This window comes from Notothenia coriiceps, unplaced genomic scaffold, assembly GCF_000735185.1.
Source record: "Notothenia coriiceps isolate Sejong01 unplaced genomic scaffold, NC01 NC01_scaffold00036518, whole genome shotgun sequence".
Lineage (NCBI taxonomy): Eukaryota > Metazoa > Chordata > Actinopteri > Perciformes > Nototheniidae > Notothenia > Notothenia coriiceps.
The window spans coordinates 158,139-180,799 of record NW_011369219.1 but is presented as its reverse complement, the minus strand read 5'-3'; the positions used below and the strand labels follow the sequence as shown (position 1 = coordinate 180,799).

At 40.9% G+C, this 22,661-nt stretch overlaps 1 protein-coding gene across 1 annotated transcript in view; it reads right to left on the bottom strand.

Annotated features, from left to right (window-relative positions):
- asic2 (acid-sensing (proton-gated) ion channel 2) overlaps positions 1-8,069 on the bottom strand; it is a 101,479-nt gene extending 93,410 nt beyond the window's left edge. Inside the window, exon 1 of the mRNA XM_010792686.1 lies at positions 5,804-8,069. Within this exon, the coding sequence (XP_010790988.1) occupies positions 5,804-6,496 (693 nt within the window). The 5' untranslated portion in view covers positions 6,497-8,069. The remainder of the gene's footprint in view (positions 1-5,803) is intronic.
- Between the last annotated feature and the right edge of the window lie 14,592 nt (positions 8,070-22,661).

The following is a 22,661-nucleotide window of genomic DNA, read 5'->3' as shown; positions in this document are numbered from 1 at the left end:
CTGCGCTGATCAAACAGCTGGGAGAGACCCCCGGACGAGGAGGGTCGACATCTACGCCTGCTGCCGGGACCCCCAGGGGCCGGGGGCTCAGGTGAGACACTCACAGAAAACCCGTAAAACACACACACACACACACACACACACACACACACACACACACACACACACACACACACACACAATACAGAGAGGATAGTGTAGGTGGGTGTATGTTGGCCAAAGGTTCAGAGAATGAATATATATTTGTATCGTAGGCGTAGCAGTATACATCTCGTCAGTTCAGAATGTGTTTGTGTGTGTGTTGGGAGGACATGAGCCGCAGGGGGTAAAAAGTGAATGGTGAAACTTCAGGTCAAGCAAATTGAAGCACATGCTTTTAAAATAGTGCAATCAGTCACTCTGTGTCATCCGATATCCCTTTAGTCTCACAGAACATACTTGGCAGCTATGGTTGGGTTTAGTATGAATTTGAAAGACTGATTATGACTCAAATTCCAGTTGTGCTTATTGATATGGCTTCTCGACACACATAAAGCATGTGAAGCTCATCTACTATAACTTATGCATTTCTCTCAGATGGGGCGCTGGATATTGGATACAGCTTCAGCTAATTTTATCCATAGAAGAGATCGGCAACCATTTCTATTTCAAACTCTAACCTTTCGAAAGTCCTGTTGTTTATGCATCAAAATGACCTTATAAATACTATCCATGTATAATCTTTTCATCTGCATTCAAGTCTTGCATTACACCGGGAGATGAGGATGACTGACTGTGGCCTGCAGTCTAACAGCTATTGGATGCTGGCCTTCAGTGGTTGCGGCACTATCAATGATCAGCATAGTGGCCATTCATATTAACAACGTTCTGTTGTGGTTATTAATATAAGCTTGAAGAAGAAAGCCATGAAACCACTCAAGACATTTGTTCTCAAGAGGGAGATTGCAGTGCAGTGCACCGTCAGCACGGAGTTACCTGTGTTAATGAGATCGCTGTGGTTGGAGCTGCAGCTACCACCTGACTCCCACTCTTGTTTATTTGCCAGATCAATAGTTTATGAAAAGTGAAAGTTCAGTGACAAACGAGAGAAGAAGAGACCTGCATTATTACCTGAATGTGCTTAGAACTCAATCAGCAGCCCTTCAGGCTCAGTGGTAATTGAACAGGCTTTGTGGACGGCCTCGTGGGGCTCTCTGACAATAAGCCTGTCAGTCTCCTCATTGGCTTTATATTTATTATGCGAAAAGTAAAATGGGGGAGGGGGAGTCAACAGGTGGTGCAGACTTTTTTTTCAGTTTTCCCAAAGCACTGACGAAAATAACTGCAAATAATTAGAACTGCGGAATAAATGTAGAAGGTGAAGCTGCAAATAAATCAACGAGATGTGTTTGTCTGTTTACTGAAGAATGCAGAGAAAAATCCATGACATGCACCTTCTCTTCCCAGCACTGAGATATATTCCACAAACACATCCTATAGAGCAGACACTGGCAACGTTGAATCGACGAAACCTTGTACCGTAGAGTTGAACGGCGGAGCTACCCTCTCATGAAACAGGGCTTTATGGCAAAAGGCCAAAAGGGTTAGTAATTCAAGAGAAAAACAATTATAAAGGAAATCAAGATGAACTCAAACAATTAATTTAATGATTAGAGGTAAACATACAAAAATATGTGATTTAAACTTAACAGCAGAGCTTTATCAATCCACTCCCCTTCCCCTTGAGCTACACAAGTTTACTTTGCATCTTTTTAACATTTTCAGTTAAATGTCAACCTATTAATAAAAACCTACCTATACAGAAAAATATAGTTAGTCCTTTATGAACTGAACTTTTGAAACTTGCATGCAGCAGAAACAAGCTGTTGAGAAAACAGGGACATGTTATTGCCTTTTCATGTCATATAACATGTAAGTTAGGAATGTACAGGTTCAGAAGACACAGAGCAACATAAGTGTTCATGTGAAGTCAGATTTCTGGATTCAAAAAGAATTGTTTTCCAATTGATCTCCCCCTTTTCCGTACTGTCTGCAGCAGGGGGTGGGTATAGCTTCATCCAGTAAATCAAAACCATAAAGCTGAGGATCATATAACAAAACAATGAGCTAAAAGACAGTCAAATCCTTTGTAGAGCAGAGGCTACTGGGTTTACAAAGACTTAATATTACATTTGATCGTTTGTTAATATTAAAAAACAGTTTGAAGCAGCTTCAATAAAAAGCGCAACCATTAATAACCCTATATCTGACATCCAGTATTGTGCCTATAGAATTCACAATCTAAAGACACATTTGAGCAAACCTGCTCAGGCCAAACACTTTAGGAGCGCAGTGGATCATTGCTCTGGTTATGCGGTGGTGAGATTTCTCTCGGGATAGAGTTGATAAATTACCTTGGCCAGGCAAAGAGGTTCACCCTTTTCACACCCTGCAGAGGAGTGTGATTAGGTGCTGCTCTCCAAATCTGAGCATTGTTTAATTTGTCATTTCAGGCACAGTTATCTTTACCTCGATAGAGCTCAGAGAGAGCGAGATGTGTATCTGTCCCACGGGGGAGGCTGAGCTAGCTGTGGTTTGATAAGGTATCACTTACATTTGATTGTGAATGGTTTTCCTGACCCTGTGCGCCTCACTCCAGTGCTGTTATCCCCGGCTGTTAGATTGGGACTTGCTGTGGGGTGGCTGAGAACATCAGTATTGGAGTAAAAATGAGACCACCATAAACTACAGCATGACGCTAATAGATTTATTGATTAGCAAGCCTTCTACAAGTCCACATTAACCTAGATGCAGCACATGGTGTACCCCTGCTGCAAGAGGTGGTGCCAGATATATGGGACACATTTGTATTCCCAACCAGATGCTTTTTCTTTCATTCTTAACCTCTAGCTGTACCTTTCTACTCCCTCCACACCTCCTGCTGCTCGGCAGTTCAAAGCTTCCCTCAGTACTCTTAATCCTGTAATAACCAGCCTCCATCAAATCTCACCGATCCTCCAAACAATCGTGCATGCAGGTTACACAAGTATTCCTGTGTTGATTTACTCCCAAGTCTTTGTGTGTGTGCTCCCTATCCCCTGTTTAATCTTGTTGTAGCATATTTTCTGGTCTAAGAGTGGCAGTGCTCTAAATGCAGTGATAATGAATAGGCCTCGGGGAGTCTTTGCTGACTTGCAGCAGCAGGCTAATGAGATTAGCAAAATCACTGAGGGCCCGTTAACAGTATAAGGCCCCCTTCTATGAGGTAGAGCAAGATGAGGAAGCAGGCAGAACTGTTGCTTCAATGTGGCGCGGATCTGCCAAGTAAAGCTGACCTAACACTGTCCATTTAGCTACCCAAATATCACTACAGAAACACTTAAACGTGTTCATTCTTATATAGATCATTACTGGTCTCAGTGATATTGGGGTCAAAATAAGTAAGACACTTTCAATGTGTTTGTAATTCATTCCTTCATGGTCTCACCCCCTTTGGATTTACTCATAGAGTTATTGTACATATTGAATCTTGAATCTAAAGATTGCTTTTTTCACATTTGCACACCATCTCTTCTCAAAGCACATTTTCCTCTCCATCAGCAGCAGCCTGATCCATACTCACACAATGTTCAGACACATTAAATTCCAATTCAGCTCTGGTGAACTTCTTCTGCACTCAAATTGAAACAAACGGCTCATAGGTTGAATTGATCTCACATCACAATCTGCATAATGGCAGTCGCTCATTCTAGTGAATACACATCCCGTGAAAGCATTACCTTGACATAAATACTGACCTGTGAGCATTGCCAGCACATCAACAAACAGAGTAGGAATATAAACATACTTACACAACATCTCTAATGCTACACTGGCATTTCAATTAAACAAAGAAGGAACATTTCTTTGTGCACTAAAACGGATGTGGCCGCTTCGAAATATTGTTAATGGATACTGGCTTGAGGGCAAGCTTTTGATTAAGCACTTCATTTGTATGGCAGTGGGCTGAGACATTATGTCTGTTTCTGATAGAGGGCAAACAGACAGGACAAAGTGGACAAAAAGAGCAGCTCCACCCACCAGAGCAGGAACAAGTAAAAAACATTACCATTTGATCAAATCACGTTACTGCTGACCCTGAGCCTCTACAAGACTAATACAATGCATGAGTGTGTGATTTTATAAACTGCATTTAGAGAAAGGAAGGGAACATTTTCATGCTTGGTTAAGTACTGATTGCTATCACACTGCCTTCATATAGCAATTGCGTTTTCAATGTTGGTGGTCCACTGCATGACATGTGTGAATGCTTGGCATTCGAGAAGTTAGATGTGTTTCCCTTAATTGGAATGTTGACAATGCCACAAATGTTGACCTATCTTTTTCATTATAAATTATGAAAACAATAATGTGAGTGATGAAAACTGACTTTTCCTCATATCTCTCTGTGAATTTGCTCATTTACAAGGGTCATAGGCTTTCCATTGATCATGGCAGCAGTGATTGTAGCCAAGCATCGTCATGCTCCACCCAAACTCATTTATTTTTGGATGCAGCGACAGGATGCAATAACAAATGTGTCATGTAAAATAAATGAAAAAGGCTCCCCCACAATCGAAAAATGCACGAGAACAAAATTAGTTAGATTAGGTTATTCTATAAACAAATAAAACATTATTTCGGTCCTTTCCATCTGCAAAAAGGCAAATCGCACTCAGTTCCAAAACTATAAGGCAGTGTTTGCCCTGTAATATCATTAGATCATATCTTTACACAATCGAGCTGTAGAGAGAGTATACACTGTGTTATTCTTTATATCACCATTCAGGAACATTTGGAGACATCTGTGGCTACTTTTAGTAACGGCAGCAGGACTTTCAACTATTATGTTACAAGAGCCAGAGTTCTACAGTGACCTTAAGAGCTCAACATAATACAAACAGACACAAAACAAACACATGGAAAAACATCTTCCCAACCGTACGACACACTAGATCATCCATTTGGCAAAACATGCACAGCTTGCACACAGGTATTGATCTGCCATGTCACTTTCCTGTCAGTCACTGACTTTGATAATACATTACAAAGATAGAAAGAAGGAACACAGAAGGAAAAGTTTCAAACACAGTTTGAGCTTCTGAAATACTGCAGAGAAGACATCTGCCATGGTTCAGTCGAGCCATGGGAGTGTACAAGAAACAGCAGGCACAAAAATCCCTGAACCCACCAGCACCCACACAGAAAGGAAGACAGATATGAGACATATCAGAGAAGTCCTAGGGGGCTGCACAACACTGCAAAACAAACTTTTTGATATTGTGGTTTTGCACTAGTTTATTCAATGCATAAGCTCAAATATGACCCATTTCATCCTTTTTTATAAAACCAATGCTAACAGTTTTTCATGTTTTTTTCTACGTTGCGAAAGCTCAATGCATTTTCTTGTTGAACAACCGTAAACTTACCAAAAGCTCTGGTGGTGATTTAATAATTGCACCATGCAGTAAAACATTTGCTAATCTTTTTATGTGATGACCAAGAAAGCCCCAGCAGTCTGCTATAACAGGAAGTTACAACAGCGTGTATATTGTGCTTTTACAGCCTTATAACTTAGCCATTAATGCAATGTCCAAAACAAGAGAACACCCACCCACATGATAATGAAATGAAGAAATGTGTTGTTTCAGCATGATGTAATGCATTTGCAACTTTTACACAGCAGTTGATGTTAAACTGGGCTAATTGACAGTCAAGACAACATAGAAGGAGATAAGAGACGAAGCTGGCAAAAAGCTTTAAGAAAACAGAAAAGTGGACTTACAGAAGTGAAGTTGTGTGCGCCGCATATCTCTCCCTTGTATTTGCATGAGAGGAGCATTTCATCCAGTTGGTGGCTCAGTCTGTCCATAAACTCCAGGTTGGTCCCTTCAAAGTTTCTTGGGGGCAGAAAGAGTTTGAAGTCTGAAAGCTTCCGGAACCAGGGCCGACTGTCCTCTTGAAGTAAGTCCAGAACCAGGGGCCTCACTGTGCGGTTAGCTAGTAGCAGGCCCAGCCAGTGGCCAGCAAAATACAGATCGCTCTTGGTGAGCTTGTAGAGGCGGATAGGGTTGTTGTTGCAGATAGTGACCGTGGGGAAGGCCAGCTCTTTGGCCCACTCTGTGTGGATCCTAGTGTGTGTGGGGAAGGAGAGCCAGTGCAGTACGCGGTTAGAGGACCAGGATAAAAGCAGCCCCAGTGAGGTGCAGAGGGCCAGCAGCCAGAAGGCCCTGCGGCCCACAGAGCCACCAGGCAGGCAAACATGCCTGAGGCCGTGCAGGCGTGTCCTTGATAGCAGGGTGGAAGTGATTCCAGCCAGAGTTGGCTTGGCAGGACGCTGCTGACGACCCTTCCTGATGATCGCTGGAGACCCCCTCCGGAGACAGTGCCCCTCCAGGGCCATAGCTGCACACAGCGCTCCTACAGCCGAGGGAAAGGCTTCATTTCCCAGCCAGGCCTCGAGCGCTGGGGCCCACATGTAGCTCCAGGACAAACCCACTACTGTAATCCACACCAGGATTTTTGTTTGGCTTTTTGAATACTAATGGTCCATGCAGTCTTAACTGAAATATTACAATATATGTAAACGTAATACCCACGAGTACCCCCAAGGAAATCAGTGGGTTTTGAATTCGTCCTTCCTCTTCTAGTGGAGCTCAGCAGCAGCTAGGCTACTTGTTGGTCATCTCTCCCGGTCGCTCAATCTAAGAGTGCTCTCATCATCCAACAAAAATCTGCTGGGCAAATGTGCTCCAAGCAAGGTGGCTTCTACATGAGTGACTCCAACATCCACTGCAGTTAGTGTGACAGTGAACAAGAGAGGAAGAGACAGAGAGAGCGAAAGCAAGAGGAAGAGGGAGGGGAAGAGAAATGGGGAGAGGAGGATAGAATACAAAATACCAAGGGCTAAACTGAGAGGACACAAACAAAACTAATGAAAGAAAATAAGGTAATTAAAATAATGGGGGAGAGGGAATTGTCAGTGTGGTGCTGTCTGTAAGGAGAGCTTGCCTTGTTCCAGCGCTGTGGTTTCTCTTCTTCTGAGTTACATGTGTTCCTTTTTTGCTTTACTGACTTCCCAATAGCGAGCCAGAGGCAGCAACCAGGTCCTTGTCTATTAAATACAAGCTTTAATTACATTCACAAAAGTCTTCGATGCTCATTTGTTTTCTGTCCCACTTTGCAGTCTCGCTTTTCGAGCCTTGAGTTCTTCTTGATGTCACCGGTGTGTCCCCAGTCTCTCCTCCCACTCGGCTTTAACCAGTGTTATTATGTCCTGCAGGGAGCCACAGGGAGCTTCATCTTGTAGCGGACCTGCTTCCCAGCGCCAGTCACAGTAAGAGACATGCTAAAACACTCTTTCACATGGAGACGATGCACTCATGCGCACACACACGGACATACACTCACAGCTGTTTCCTGCGGGAAACCCGAGCACCGATAATCAGTTCTGTCACACTCTGATCTCAAATCTCTCCCCCTTTTTCAATTTGTCTTCTTCTTCTTCCACCCTAGTTTGTTCACCCCCACTCAAACACAGCATCTCTAATCTCAATATTCCTCTCATGTCTCTGCTCCTCCTTCTAAAAATACTCTCCCCATATCAAATTCATCAACTTGCCCTCACGCTCCTCCTCCTCCGCTTCGCTCTTGTGTCAGTCAAGCCCCGTGAGCTCAACTCCGGTCAGTCTCCTTTTTTTCTCATCCACCTCCTCTTCTTCTTCTTTTTCACTTTCCGAACGAACTCCTCCGCTTTTCCTCCGTTGTCGGGAAAGGGTTCTTTGTGCACTTTCCTCCCCCTGTGTCCTTGTCAGCTTAATCCTCCCTCTCCCCGCTCCGAATGACTTCTCTCCCCTTACTGATCTCTCATTCCTCCCTCCAGGTCTCTCGCGGTTTGCTCCTCAATTCTTTTGCTCCGGTTTTTCCGGCGGCTTGTCCTCCGTTTGCACCTCTCCTCCTCCTCCTGCGCCACAGCTCTGTCCACACAGCCGGAGAGTCCGTCACTGATGAGAGCGCCTGTCTCTCTCCGTGCTAACTCGCGCCGTCCTTCGCCCCCCTCTGTTTGTCTGCTGCTGCTGCTGCTGCTGAGCCACACAGCCTCGGTGCAATGAGAGGCTGCTGTGTGCATGCATGTGAAGGTTTGTGCAGCAGAGGAGAAATGCTCCACATGTGCATTCCACCACACTTTCAACTCATTTTTACCCTCATGGTGGTTTGATTTTTCTGTTTTGCAACCTACTGTGTTTGTATTATAAAGGGAAGTGAGGCAAATGTCCTTGCTCAATGCTCGTCTTTTTTTGATACAATTATTATTTGCTATTTCATAAAATGTTAGCCTTTGTCTTTTAACATTTTTCCATAGTTTTAGTCTTATGATAGTAAATTAAACACAAGTGCAATTCAAGTTTTCTCAGTGAAATCTAACTCATTTTGCCAATTGTATTTTCTATAAAACACAAGTACCTATGGTCTTTTATATAATTTGAGACTCGTTAAGAAGTGTTCAGTTACCATGGTTACAGGTGTTGTTCTCCACCCCAACTGGTTTATTTATTATTTTCATAAAAAGACAAATGTATTCAATAAAACTCAACGATCATAGTATAAATGTTTTTTTTTTGGAGAAAAACTCAGCAGCAGGAACTAATCTCCAGCATGCAGCTCCCAAAACTGAGGTCAGTTTAACCACCAATGTATATTATGAATAAATGTTTCGGAGTTCATTGAACAGAAAGCCAAAAACTCTACAGTGATTTATGTTGCTCTTACTGCCAACACTTTAATTTATTCCCAGGAGAAAGGTGTGCAGAAATAATCGAACCTGCCACATAAAACCAGCACCTTAAAGTTAACAAAGGTAGGATGAACTGCCCCCAATATGTGCAATGGTTCCATTTCTCTTCTTTTATCTTCCATGAAACTTGGACTAGAGCAGTATTTTAATCTTTTAGCCATTTGGCTCCTTGTAAAAACACATTCTATAGCTGCGTTCACACCGCGTACTTAGCAGTATTTTAATCTTTTAGCCATTTGGCTCCTTGTAAAAACACATTCTATGGCTGCGTTCACACCGCGTACTTTGCAGTACTTGGTGCCGGCACTTAGTGCCCCGGCACTTTTACCCCAGGGCACTAAGTACCAATCTCGTTCACACCGGAGTACTTTTCCCTGAGGGAAGATTACGCAAATGAGCCGCTGACGTCACTTCGTCTTCTTCTGCTTTGGTTTTACTGGCAGGCCGCAAACCGCTTCACGGCGTATACTGCCGCCCGAAGTCCCCAACCGGAAGTCCCCGGAGTTAGGGACTCCGAGTAAATCTCCAGAACGCCGACACCTCCTCATCACTCCATCGCTCCCATGTATTTTTTTGTGTTGCCATAAGTTATTCTTTCTCCGTTGGTGCATGGGGCTAATGCTAATACTAATAATGCTAATGCCACAAATACAATGGCGGCTTCACAACACTTTTCAGAGTTTTAGGGGGCGTGGTTTGCAATTCGCCCAGCCAACTGGGGCACTTTTTCCCCCCAGGATAGTACCACCTCTAGCAGGCACTGAAAATGGGGGTAAAAGTTCCCGGCACTAAGTACTCTTTTTGGTGTGAACGCAACATAAGGGGTACTAACGGAACTAAAGGGGAAAAGTACTCCGGTGTGAACGCGGCTTATACAACATCAACCTTTAAGAACATTGTGCAAGGACAATATCCTTTCACCTTGTTTCTCATTGAAACCTCCTTTTCTTTTTTTTACCATTTTGTCTGCTTTATTGTAAAGTGTTGGTTCGTACTCGGTGTGCCAACAAACCGTCTATTTTCAACAGTCAAGTTAAAACCACTTCATCAATAAAAGTAAATAGGCCTCTGAGCCAACTACCTTTAAGTGCTCCTGTTCACTCAATGCGTAAATACTTTGTTTGATACAATTCAAATTCAAGGTGCTCATCAGCATTCATCAGCGTTCTTCTGCTAATTACAGAGGAGAGCATTTTCTCTGTGTGATGAAAAACGGTGTTATTATTCATTCTCAGTTCCTGATGTGAGCTGCTCTGAGGTACAACAAAACTGAAAAAAGTCATCCTGATTCAGAATATAGAATCGGAGGGATGAAACCCCTCTTTAATGGTCACACATGCAGAGCACACAGCACACACAGTGAAATTTGGCCTCTGTATTTAACCCATCCTAGTACCAGGAGTCTAGTACTAGAATATAGTACTCTCTTCTCTCTCTCTTGTATGCAATGTGTAACTCAGAAAAATGCTCACAACATTGGATTGTTTTAGACATGCATCAGCGAGGCTAACCGAATTATGATAAAACACAACGATTTGAATACCTAATATGCTTCAAGATCAACCAAGTGTGTGGGCATGACATTATTTTGACTTGAGCAAACGTTGCTTTTCATTGTCTGGCCCGATGTTCGGCAACACCGCTGTGATCTCATATTTGTATATGTGATGAAAATACATTTTTATTTCCGGAGCTATGGAGCCCACACAATCCTAAAAAAACCTTTCACAAAAACAAAAGAAATTAACGTAGAAACACAAAAATCACATTAGCACATTATGCTCGCACACAAAAAAAAACGTCATTCCCAAATAGCGGAACAAGGCCTATCAGAATATTGAATGAGTTAAACACCCCCATGTATAATGGATAAATGGACAAAGTAAAAAAGAACAGGGATGTGTTATTGAAATGTCAAGACAATGCACGCACTTTGGTTCTCTTACATCTATTTTTTGCATCGGTCACACACACACACACACACACGCACACGCACACACACACACATAATTAACTTACAGCCATAAAGAGCGTTTCACAGTCTATGCAGTCAGTGTAAAGAATAGCTCAAAGGTTTAACATATCCAATTTGCAATTCTAAAACATAAGGGAAATCACTGATTAATTAAGGATATAACCAAACCGAGCGTCAGACCATTTACACAGCACTCTATGGCTAAGGTACCATGGCCTGCATTTCCTATAAAATATTCCTGCACGCTTTCGACAACAACATTGTCTCAGATCAAAGGACACGTAGTGGTAAACTGGTCGACAGAGAGCAGCCTGTAAATAAAAAAACACAATTAAACATTCATAGATTCATGTTAATGTGGCCTTGAATGTTTTTGAAAAAAGAAAATTGGTGAATAGCACAACAGCGGATTCGCGGAATAGGAGTCTTAATTTAAAATTAAAGCAATTAAATGAAAGCAGACAAAGCAATCTCTGTTCTTTTTTTATACTTCGAAATGTTACATGAGTGGGTGTATCTTTGAGGTCTATCAAACATGTTGAATGCTTTCCCACTTCATAAAACATTAAGTGGATTTGTATTTAATGTTTGAAACCTGCGTAATATATACTGTATCTGACCTAGCAGTAGCATTGTTAACTTGCGTGAGAACAATATCTTGTTTAATTCTCCATAGCTCCATCTTAAAATTGAAAAACTACACATGGTACCTTCAAAGCAGCAATAACTTATTTTTGGGCCACTTCGGTGCAGCGGACCAGCTGAACACACAATACTAGCAAACAACCACCCAATACAGTTGCTAACAATGACTACCGTGTTAGCAAACAATTGCTTGGGATCCACATGAAAAATGTAACTCCAATATTTAATGTCTTTTTAATGTGATCCCCAACTCCAATGGGAAATATCTGCTCCATAGCTTGCTTAGTTGTTAACTTTACGTGTCATATGCCTGCTGGTCAGTGGATGTTTTAAAGCTTCTTCAGAAAGAACTGAAAGCGCTAAACACAATAATGTTTTATTTTTTCAAATACAGTTATTGCTTAATGAACAAGACTACACTTAATGTTAAAAATACATAATAATAGAAAAGAAAACATAATAAAAAGTCAGTTCCTTTTTTGTAAAGATCAAAATGGTTTAAGTTGCCTTTAAAGCAAATCTAGAGTTAGTTTCTGATTTCACTAAATGTCAAGGAGTTCTCTGACAGCCCTTTCCCTGTTTGGATCTGCAGTACCAATCTGTAAAGGATGTCCCAAGATACAAATACAGATCAATCAAATCATAGATCAAATATTATAGATAATAGCCGTTTGTACTTGACTCTGTACTCGCTTTGATGCAAAGCTTTTAATACCCTGGCTCACACAGAACAAAAGAAACACTGCAGAGGTATTTCTACCTGTAGTCAGCAGCGCTGTCAATGCAGCTGGGGAACGATGTGACATAACTCTTAGAAAATTGAAAAAAAGGCCTCTTTAGGTAAAACTGATCATTTAACTGTGATGAAGACAATTAACTCAGCTATAATTTAGCCTTAGGCAGGGAAGGAACAATGCTTCACTGAGGTAAGAAGAGACCACAGGGGGACTAGAGGGGGACTTTCATTCATGTCTTATTTTAATAAGAGCAGCTGAATAGAATCGTTTTCATTCTGTACTGTAAGTGCAGCTCCACATGCAGGGCACAGGTCAAGTTAAGATTTAGTTTTATTAAGTGTCTTGAGGCTAAAAGTACTTTGAGAATACCTATGAAACGTCTTCAGAATTTCCCTTTGCAAGCTCAAAATGATGGTTTTATTCCTCAACAGTTAGAATGAAACAATTGCAGATTAGCATGTTATTGCAACTAATAGATAGCAGATTCCAGTCATTTTCAGCTCAATCAATGAGGTGAAAGTGAATTGCTTCCATTACTGATGGGCTGTTTTTGTTTCAGCCAGGCCTAAGACGATAAAGCTGACTCACAGCTGCCTCATCGCCACCATGACTAAACATCACTGCCTAAACATCAGCGTGTTAATAACAAGCTCACTGACTAATTGTTGTTCCCTTCACTCTTCCCTCTCACCTTTTGGGACTCTCTATTAGAATGGAAGCGCTGGTTGGCGATGGCATTCAAATTCACCCCATTCAGTAACACCAACGCTGCTGATAACAAAGACGACGAAGAGAGAAGACAGCTCTCTCCTGCCTGGACTGACGAGGCCACGAGGTCGCCAAAAGTCTACCTCATCAGTCTCCCCTAATTTCCCTTCATAGTGATACATCTAACAAGCTGGATGTGAGCTTAATGAATAGTACGAAAATTCCCTGCCGCTTCTCGAATCACCGCCATTTAAATCAACACCAGCAAAATCTGCCTGGCATGAGTGTGGACAGGAGAGAAAATGTCCAGGGCAGATGGTCAATTCATGTTACCATCCTCGCCGGCCACAGTCTGTCTGCACAACAAACGTTTTAATAGGCAAAGAATGCTTTTAAATGTAGCTCTGTGAAACGTCATGTCTTTGGCAGGTAAATCATTTTGAATAAATGCTTTGATCATCAGGCACAATATTCATTACACCAAGACAAAGTGCAGCACTTCCTATTGAGTCAACCCCTCACAACTGTTTTGAGTTTTATGAGGTGAGCTAGAGTGCACAAGAACAGAAGTGGAATTGTTCTGATTAATAATTCTATCCCATGAAAGCAGTTCTCAGATCTTTACACTAGCTTCTTGTTTGCCAGAGAATAGACGTACACATTCTACTGTTGGATTAGAGCCCAAATACTTTTCTGTTCTGCTTTGTTATGAACAGTCCATCTCTCAGATTGTATATGACAGGTCTGTTTACTTTCCTCAGAGTCCAGCTTAGACATTAAAGAGCAGCATTCCGTTTTATTACTTTCCATTTGTTTGTATCGTCGTAATTGTTTGATTTCATTATCACAAACCCCCAGCACATTTTTTCAAATCCTGTAATACACTGTTATTGAAATATTTAGACTACTTTTAAATCTGGTTTATACTATTTTAGCTTATTTTAATTTAACTAAACGCTAACTGCTGCTACTATCTGCCGCCAGGGAGTATCATCAGTTAGCTCAGAGTTACTAATATTATCTGGCTTGATATTTCCTATTGCACTGCTGGATAGTTTTAATTTAAGTAATGTAATCAGAACAAATTCACGGGTAACGTTACAGCTGTCCATATTTATGACAGCTGTGTATAAGTTCATTGTCCTCTGAAACTGTAGGCGCCAAAAAGACCAAACGTCGAAACAGCAGTTTCCAATTTAAGATCAAAAGCAGCAGGAAAAGCTAATTATATAGACATATATGCTGTAGGACATCATCCCGTGCTTTTAAAACTGCTATTAAATGGTTGACTAAGCATATGTTAATGCTGCTCCCTCTCTTTTATGTCAAACTGCCACTCTCACTTATTTAAAGACAGTAGGGAGCAGTTGTTTTGGATCAGGCCCAACACCTGGCTCACATCTAGAATGAACAGGAGGCCTTTTAAAATGTCTAGAGGCCCTAATCACCACAAAAAGATGGAGGTGTTCAAACATACATATTTGAATGAGAAGCTGGTGGGTATTTGAAGGGCTGGATGAGTCCTTCACTTGTTTTGTGGTCAAAGTGTGTACTTGTTATAATAACCAAACAATTGGATTCTCATCCATGTGATTATATATAATTACTTAAACTCTTAATAATCTTCCCCAGCTGATACTACCTAAATGTTCCTTCCCTGACAGTTTGGGAGCATCCCAGCCGCCCTCTGCACACACACCCCTGCCCTTTAGAGCCCCCAACCCCCCGGCCAGACGCTCTCTTTGTTAACCCCGACCACCCATCATCTTCTACAGGAAAACAACACCTCAGCAGCTGTAATACTAAATACAATACTATATAACCATATTTTCAATTTGGTGTTTTAGAAATGCAGCAAGGCAGAGGCAATGACATGATACACAGGAAGCTGCACAACTCTTTAATTCATCAAAAGTAAGAAGGAATGGTAATGGCAGTTTGTAGTTGCAGTTTCATTGCTGTAGGACCAAAATGAACATGTTGACTTTTCTAATTATTTACAAAAAAATGTTTGTGTAAATGCTTTATGTTACTCTAATGCAGCGGTTTTCAAAGTGTGAGGCGCGCCTCCCCAGGGGGGGGCGCAGCGTGAGAAAATAATTACGAGAAACAGTGAAATCTAGCTAGTTAACTTCAGCTAACTTTATGCGAGCGGAAACATTCTTAGTGAAGTTACCTAAAGTGAGAGAGGAGACAGCGTCTGGCAGAAAACGTCACTTGCACACTTTTGGCTGTCTGTGGAGATCGAGTTTCCCCACCTCGCAAAAAAGGCTGTAAAAGTGCTCATTCCCTTCACCTCCATCTAGCTGTGTGAGTGGGGGTGTTCCGCATTGACTTTGATCAAAAGCAAGTACCGGTCAAGCAGGGGTGGATCTACCGGGGTGGCATCTGCCACCCTAAAAATAGCCTTGCCACCCCAGCTCAGAGTCCTGCACGGGTCTGATTTTCAAGACCCGCTCCCGCCCAATACCGAACCCGCCCCGCTACCCGCACATGTATGAGAGAAAATTCCTAATGTCCGAGTGCAAGTGAATGCAGCACAAGACGCAAGCCTTGTAACCCCTCCCCCGGCCCTGGCGCGAGCGAGGATTGGCGGCGATTTCATTTGAACGGGACGTCGCAAAACGAGAAGCATTCGGACCAGACGGAAGGAATGAGGTATTTGAGGTCTACAATGACAAAGAAGAGACTGTCAAGTTTGGCTGTACTCAGCATTGAATCAAAACGCACTAAAGCTTAGATCTTAATAAGTTTGTGAGGCGTTTTGATGAACAAGATGGTAATCGCCGCATTCAGCTGTTATAGGCCAACTTGATGATCTGCTCACGGATGACACGATGAGCATAACAAACTGTTAAAACGATGACCTTACATGTGTAAATATACCTTTTTCTTTGTGGGTGTCTGCCCCCAAAAAACTATTTTAAGTCCTGAGAAAGTCAAATAAGACGGTGAGTAAAATTACACTGCCCAGCCAAAAAAAAGTAACCACTTTGATTTAACTAGGCCAGTAGGTAAGGGCATTCCACTGGATAATAATACCCCTGCATTATAGCAACAACAACATCAACATTGACAATAATATCAATAATAATAATAATTGGGAGGGGGGGCACGGCATTTATTTTGTTCTCTGGCAGGTGGCTCACCTTCCCACACTTTGAAAACCCCTGCTCTAATGAATTTGGAGCAAATGAAACCAATGGAATGGTAAATTAGGCTGTTTTAGAGTAATGGAAGTTCTTGACGTTTGCAGTTAAACTTGTTATTCATTTGCGTGAATGAACACGGATAACGATATAACATTTGAAATAATTCATTACGTGATTGTCAATCTTTAACTCTTGCTTCCAAACATGAAGAACGTTTTGTATGGGTTGCTTTGGAACAAAGTGCCATTACCCAGTTTTGTGCCAAGAAAAACCAGGTACAAAATAATTTATGATAACCAAGAAGTGGGAAAACCAACAAACACAGTCCTGTCATCAAATACAATTGTTAAATGTCACATATTGGGAAATTAAATATTCACTGGCATATTGGGTCTGTTTTTCACTGCTTGAGCTTGGCAGGTATTCCACTTCCACCTGCCACTGTTTAATTGCCTTTCTATATTTTAAGCAGAAAGAATATACCTACGTTTGTGAGCTTGGCTGAGAAGTAGCTTTTACTGTTGTGCGTTTGTTTGATGAAAACATTGATAGTCAACTACAAGAGGCTAAAAGCAAGTATAGATCTGCAGAGCTGTGGGATCACACGTCGAACAAACTTACATTACAGAGTAATCACCTTTTGGGTGCCTGGTATATTCTTTAAATTTCTCTATTGTATTATTTTGCAGCTGAAATAATGAGACAGTCAACAAAATATAAATCTATAACTATTTTACGTCTTGTTGTTTTGAGAACAAATACAAACAATATCTCTCCCCAGCTCCTCAATTTGTAAAACTTGACTCCTTTTGTTTTCTTTATGTGATTGTTATCTTTAAAATAATAGAATGTGGGGTTTTTGGTCAAACAAAAAAGTTATTTTAAGACAACATTTTTCACCATTCTCTGACATTACATTCTGAGCAAACAATTGATGTAAAAAGCAAATTAATCACTATTGAAAAATATTCTGTATCTTAAGTAATGGAAAAATAAAGAGTCATGCAGTAATCTTCTACCCTGGTGTTTTATTCATTATTATGTTTCTGTTTTTTAGTCCAGTTCAACAACAACTCGCTGCAGGTATAATACACAGGCTGGTGGAGCTTTTATTAAGCAGCTTTTTTTGTGTAGAAGGTCTCAAAGAAAAGAAGAAAAACAAATGATGCAAGTTTTTTACAATTCTAAACTCAGGCAACAGATTAAGTTTCCATTAACAGTAATGGAAATGTGGTAAGTCGAGCAGCAGCGTTCTGAATTAGATGCAGCTTTCTAACAGATTTCTTTAGATAGAAATCAGTGTGTGAAAGGAGACTTTAGCCAATCAGAAGTGGTTAAAGAGAGATGGCATTAGCATTAGCTGTCCTACAAACTCAGATGCCATAAGAATAACTTATCATAAAGAGAGTCTATAAAAAAATAAAACACAATAAAACCTGAGTAAATATCAGAAAGACTATATAAAAAATAGTTAACCTTTCTGCTAACATTAACCAAAGGCAATCAGCTGTGGATAACTCAAGTCATGTTTATGTAGCTAGTTAGAGCTATGTTATCTCAAAACATTAAAAGTTGGTAATTCTTATAGAAATGAAACTAGTAAATGCTTCAAGATCACAATCACAATTCTGTTTGAATGAAATGACTGGCACTCGGACAGGTGACTGTATGAAGTCCGTTCATACGCAAGAGAGGGAAGAGCTGCAGGACGAGAGCTATATTTTCAATTATTTTAGTATTTTGTGCCTTTTCCAGAAAACTGCATACCTCAAGAGTTTCTCCTGAGGTTTCCAAGGCAACCAAAAGCCACAGCTGGACTAACATATATGGGTGTGGCCGCAGTGGGACAAATGAAAAAAATATTTACGCTCTACCTTGTCTTTACAAATAATTCAAAGCCAATTAGATTTAGAATGAACATGTCGTTTCCTAAATAAGAAAGGAAAGGATAAAGAAATCTCTGCGAGGGAATGGAAAGCTCAGGGCCGAGATTGCCACAACAGTTGCAGCTAATGATGCTATTAGTGCTTTAGAGCAGCGCTATCAATCATAGAAGTGATTAGCATGAGCATGTACAGAGAGCCGGGCCATTAGTCAGATATGATGTGTATAACCTTCAAGACTCCACTAAACCACCGTGCTCATGCCGGCACTCTAACACAAGTATATCATGAGTAAAAAACACAAATGGCTTTTTGAACAGCATCATTATTTTGCTTATTGTATTGTGTGTTCATGCCATTAAATGATTAACTTATAATTGACTTTATGTGAGCTTTCTGCTGTTTGAATAGGGAACTTAAAGATAAAACAGTGAGAGGATGTATCAGAGAAACAGCATCACAGAGAGCTGACGCTGAGCCAGGCCAGACGAGGGTGCTGAGGTGAAGCAAGTGGGAAACACAGAGTGTAGTTGTAAAGCTGTTGTTAACATGTAACCATGGAAATTAATCTGTACCCTCTTTATTCCAGTGATTTATTCTAACTGAAGCCATTAGATATCCTGATAACACAGTTTATAAAGAGCTGAGACGTCATTATTTGGATGAAGCATTACTGTATTAAGGGTACATGTCAGTGAATACATCGGTTCAATTGGGAAATATAATCGTTCTAAATATGAAAAGTTATAAAAACACATTCCTTTATTACTTTCTATTTTAATGATGCAGGAATTATGAACCGTTTCATGCGATCTGAAATGCATAAATCAGAGATTTCTTTTTTCTTTTAAGTCACAGGTGTATCCATTAAGAGAAAAACCCAGAGAGAAAAGGGAGTGAATATTATGCTGGCAATGTATTATATTCCCATTTAAATCAAGCCTAATAAAGATGTGTCAACTTGTCACAAAAATCAAGCGTGGCAAGTGGTTTATTTTCGTTATCACCTCAACAGATAGATAGTTTAATGGCATGGTTAAATTCTATATACTGTAAAGCTCAGTTTTCGCAGGGCTTTGTTACTAACTTTACTTGCATTTACCACCTTAGCACTCTCAATGTCTCACGTGACTGCAGCATCATTTTCAATGTATCATTTGTACCCTTTTACTTTAATTAACTGAAACTACACCCCTGCTCTCAACCTGAATTATCACCCCGGTGTATGTATATTCCTAACAATGCCGGTGACTAATGCCGGCAGAGAGCCTTTTTTTGTCTATGTTCTTGGTGAAAACCAGACTGTGCTCTACCATGGTTAAGGAAAGACTGAGCCATCAATGTTTATGTCCATTGAGACTTACATTCTTTGGGTACTGGAATTCAAGGATGTAATGAGGAATTTTGGTGCCAAGAAAATCAGGCATGAACACGTCTAAGAGCACATTAGTGGTTAGTATAATAGTTTTCAAATATGGCAATAATATGCAAGACGGTTAATGCACCTTGCAATGCATCATGTGATGTCTGGTGTTTGCAGTGATCCAGATATGTATTTCTGAAAGTGTGGTAGTACTACTTTTTTAAACACACATACTGTGATACTACACCAAAAATGCTTGGGTTATTAAATAGATGTTATGAATTATAAATACATTTCACTCATGTAAAGTATGTATAGTGCAGTGAGGCATGGCTTAGCAGACCATGTGCAAAAGTTCTTTGGTTTGTTGTGGCGGTGGTGGGTTTTTGGTTGCAGGGGACCGACTGGTTTAGCTAGACCCAGGGGCCCATGAGAGGATTAATTCACCCCTGCCTCTGTGATTGAGGATTTTAGCTACACATAAGTCATTCTAAAATAGTTTTGATAATCCTTTGCCCCTTCCCAATGCAGTGATTCCACTACGCTAGCACCAATTTTTTGCAAATAAATAACTTCCCTTCTCTGTTCAAGCCATAACTTATTAACCAGCATGAAGTTGCCATTGTGGAGTCTTTCTGAATCACAGAATCCTCACAGTACAAAGCTACAGCAGCAGAGTAACTAGAGAAGAAATCATTGCGCTGCGGCTATACTGTCAACCTCATCAATCACACTGCCCTCAGCAAGCCTGCACTTTTGATTTGTACGACTTTGATCTTGAACTGAGAATTCATTTTGAAACGTATGAATAGAGTCAGTATGGCCTGATGGTAAAGTTAGACACAGGCAAGTCAACACTCTGCTTTCAAACCTCCTCAACCCCAGCAAGCTTTCATGTTTAGAGTAGAAGTGTATTTTATTTGTTGGACTTAGCTATAGTGTTTATCCCCTCAGATCATCTTTCCTCATGATCATCAATACAGCACAAGACTCTTCCAGCTTCTTAATCTCTAAACTGGACTGCAGTGGTAGTAAACATCATTCAATCTCCTAACACATATGATGAGTGGATGCTCCTGAAGGAGGAAGCAGAGAAATATGAGAGCTGTGGAAGACACTCACTGGTAGGCCTGTTTCCAGCTGCTTCCCCTAGGAGATGTTGTCCTTCTGGGAATCCGCTTTTAGCGTGAAGAAGATTGCCATGACATAGAACTGTAAGCGCTCCCATGAATTAAAGATGGGATGAGGTTATCCTTCTGGCTTTAACTGACTCAAACGGCTTCCAATTCCCATTCAATTTGAAACACCATAACTATCAAGTCCTTTGATTTGCAGAAACATTCAAGACACGTCTGTGGTTAGATTTCAGGACTACTCTGGACCTGACGGAGCATCATTAAAGAGCCAACCATTTACTTTGCCTCTCTTTAAAACGTATTCTATTTTGGGCAGTGTTTACTTACAAAGGCTCTGCAGACTGCATGATGACGAGGGTTAACATGTTGGCTCGGATTGCAAATCTTAAAAGGAAGGCAAATGTGACACGCAGCAATCTGTTGAATGGAGCCACCAATCAGGAGTCCAATCATGGTTATCATCGCTGTCATGCTCTAACAGCGTCAATGGATTGCTTCACCTGGGTTATTTACGTCACTCATGCGTGTTCTTCTCTGGCCCACTCACTGAATTTATTGAGTTACTTTACCTTTCAGAACAAAATGGAAGCCTTTCAAGACAGTTTGTTGTGTTGAACAAGGATGTATTAACTCCAGAGCATAGAAAAATGTTCCTACACCAGTTGATTCTTGGAAAAACTGCCTACAGGCATGCAGCTCTGCACATTGGCAAATTGTTGCTTAGGATCCGCCAAATCATTATGGTGAATGCTCTGTTGACACTGACTGTAAAAAAAATTGTCTAGCAAAAGTGATGGACAGGCCAATTGACAGACTGATATTGCGATCCGTGGTCTAACTTGGCAACTTATTTTCACATTACATGTTACTTGTTAGACGCTTTTATCCAAAGCGACTTCCATACTCAATACTGTGGACAATCCCCACAAGAGCAATTTGGGGTGAAGTGTCTTGCCCAGGGACACAACGACATGCTGACTGCAATGGGGTTTGAACCTGTGACCTCCTGCTCCAAACACCTACGGACAACCCACTACGCCACACGCCCCCGTGTCGGGCAGGGCCAGTCACAGTGTTTTCCACCATGACACTTTTCAATGAGTAGCCTATGACTAAGGCGCATTACTTGGGGGCCACCCTGATCCAAACTGTACGCCCAGAAAAAGGGAAATGAGAAGCTTCCCATGAAGCGGTCCTTTACACCTTAACATAAAGGATTCTTTCAGGTTAGCTCAATGCTTTTTTGATCAATACCCAACAGAGGACAAAAGGAATGAAACCTGAAAGACAAATATGGCGCTGCTTTCTAAGAAGTGCCAAGCTACATTATTTGTTATGCTGACAGCGAAGGTCGCTTTCCAGCCCACAGTATAAGCTGATGAGCTCTCTTGGCCCATTCCTGGAGAAGGCTGGAGCGTGTATTTGATATGTCAAGTCTGTAATGTTTAAGTCTAGACATTTCTGCTGGCAATTATAATGATATTGATCGAGGGACAGTGGACTGTTCACACAAATATTGTATTTCTCAGTACTTAACTACTCAAGAGCGTTATCAAACGTTTTATCTTTTGTTGTAATGTCTCACGTGTTGCTATTGGACTCTTAAACATATAGTACAACGAGTTTCAATTGTAAAGGTCGAAAAAAAAAAAGCAAAGCAGTAGTGAGATTTGTTAAAGGTTACCTGCATTAGATCTGCACCAGTGCATGACCTTTTTAAAGCTGAAAATAAAAACAGTAAATCGGTGGCTCTGAAAGAGAGAATGTGAACCGTCTAACGTCTACCCCGCGCTTTCAGTGACCTTTTCTTATCCAAAGTGAAAAATATCTTTACAACACGGCTTAGGCAAATACTAAACACAACGTAAGTACAGTTCCCATGAAAATGTAAAACACATTTGGTTCGTATCTATACACTTCTGTTCTATACCAAGTAATATCCTAATTATTTAGACGTCCAACTCGCAAAGGTCTGGGGCTTATGGTAAATGTTGTTTGTCAACTGCTGCTAAAAACTGAAATATTAGATAAACAAAAAATGTGATTCTCTTAAAAAGTCAACAGGCTTATGAAGCCACCCACACAACATACTGTTTATACATGCTGTGTTCCAGGGTTGGATCTTTTGGTATGAATTATGATTTCAGGAAAAAAATATGAAGAACACTTTTAAAGTTACTGACGTCCTTTTAAAATTGAGAACCATAACTCCCTGGGTTCAATGATTGTCTAGTAGTTTGGGTTTTCCGA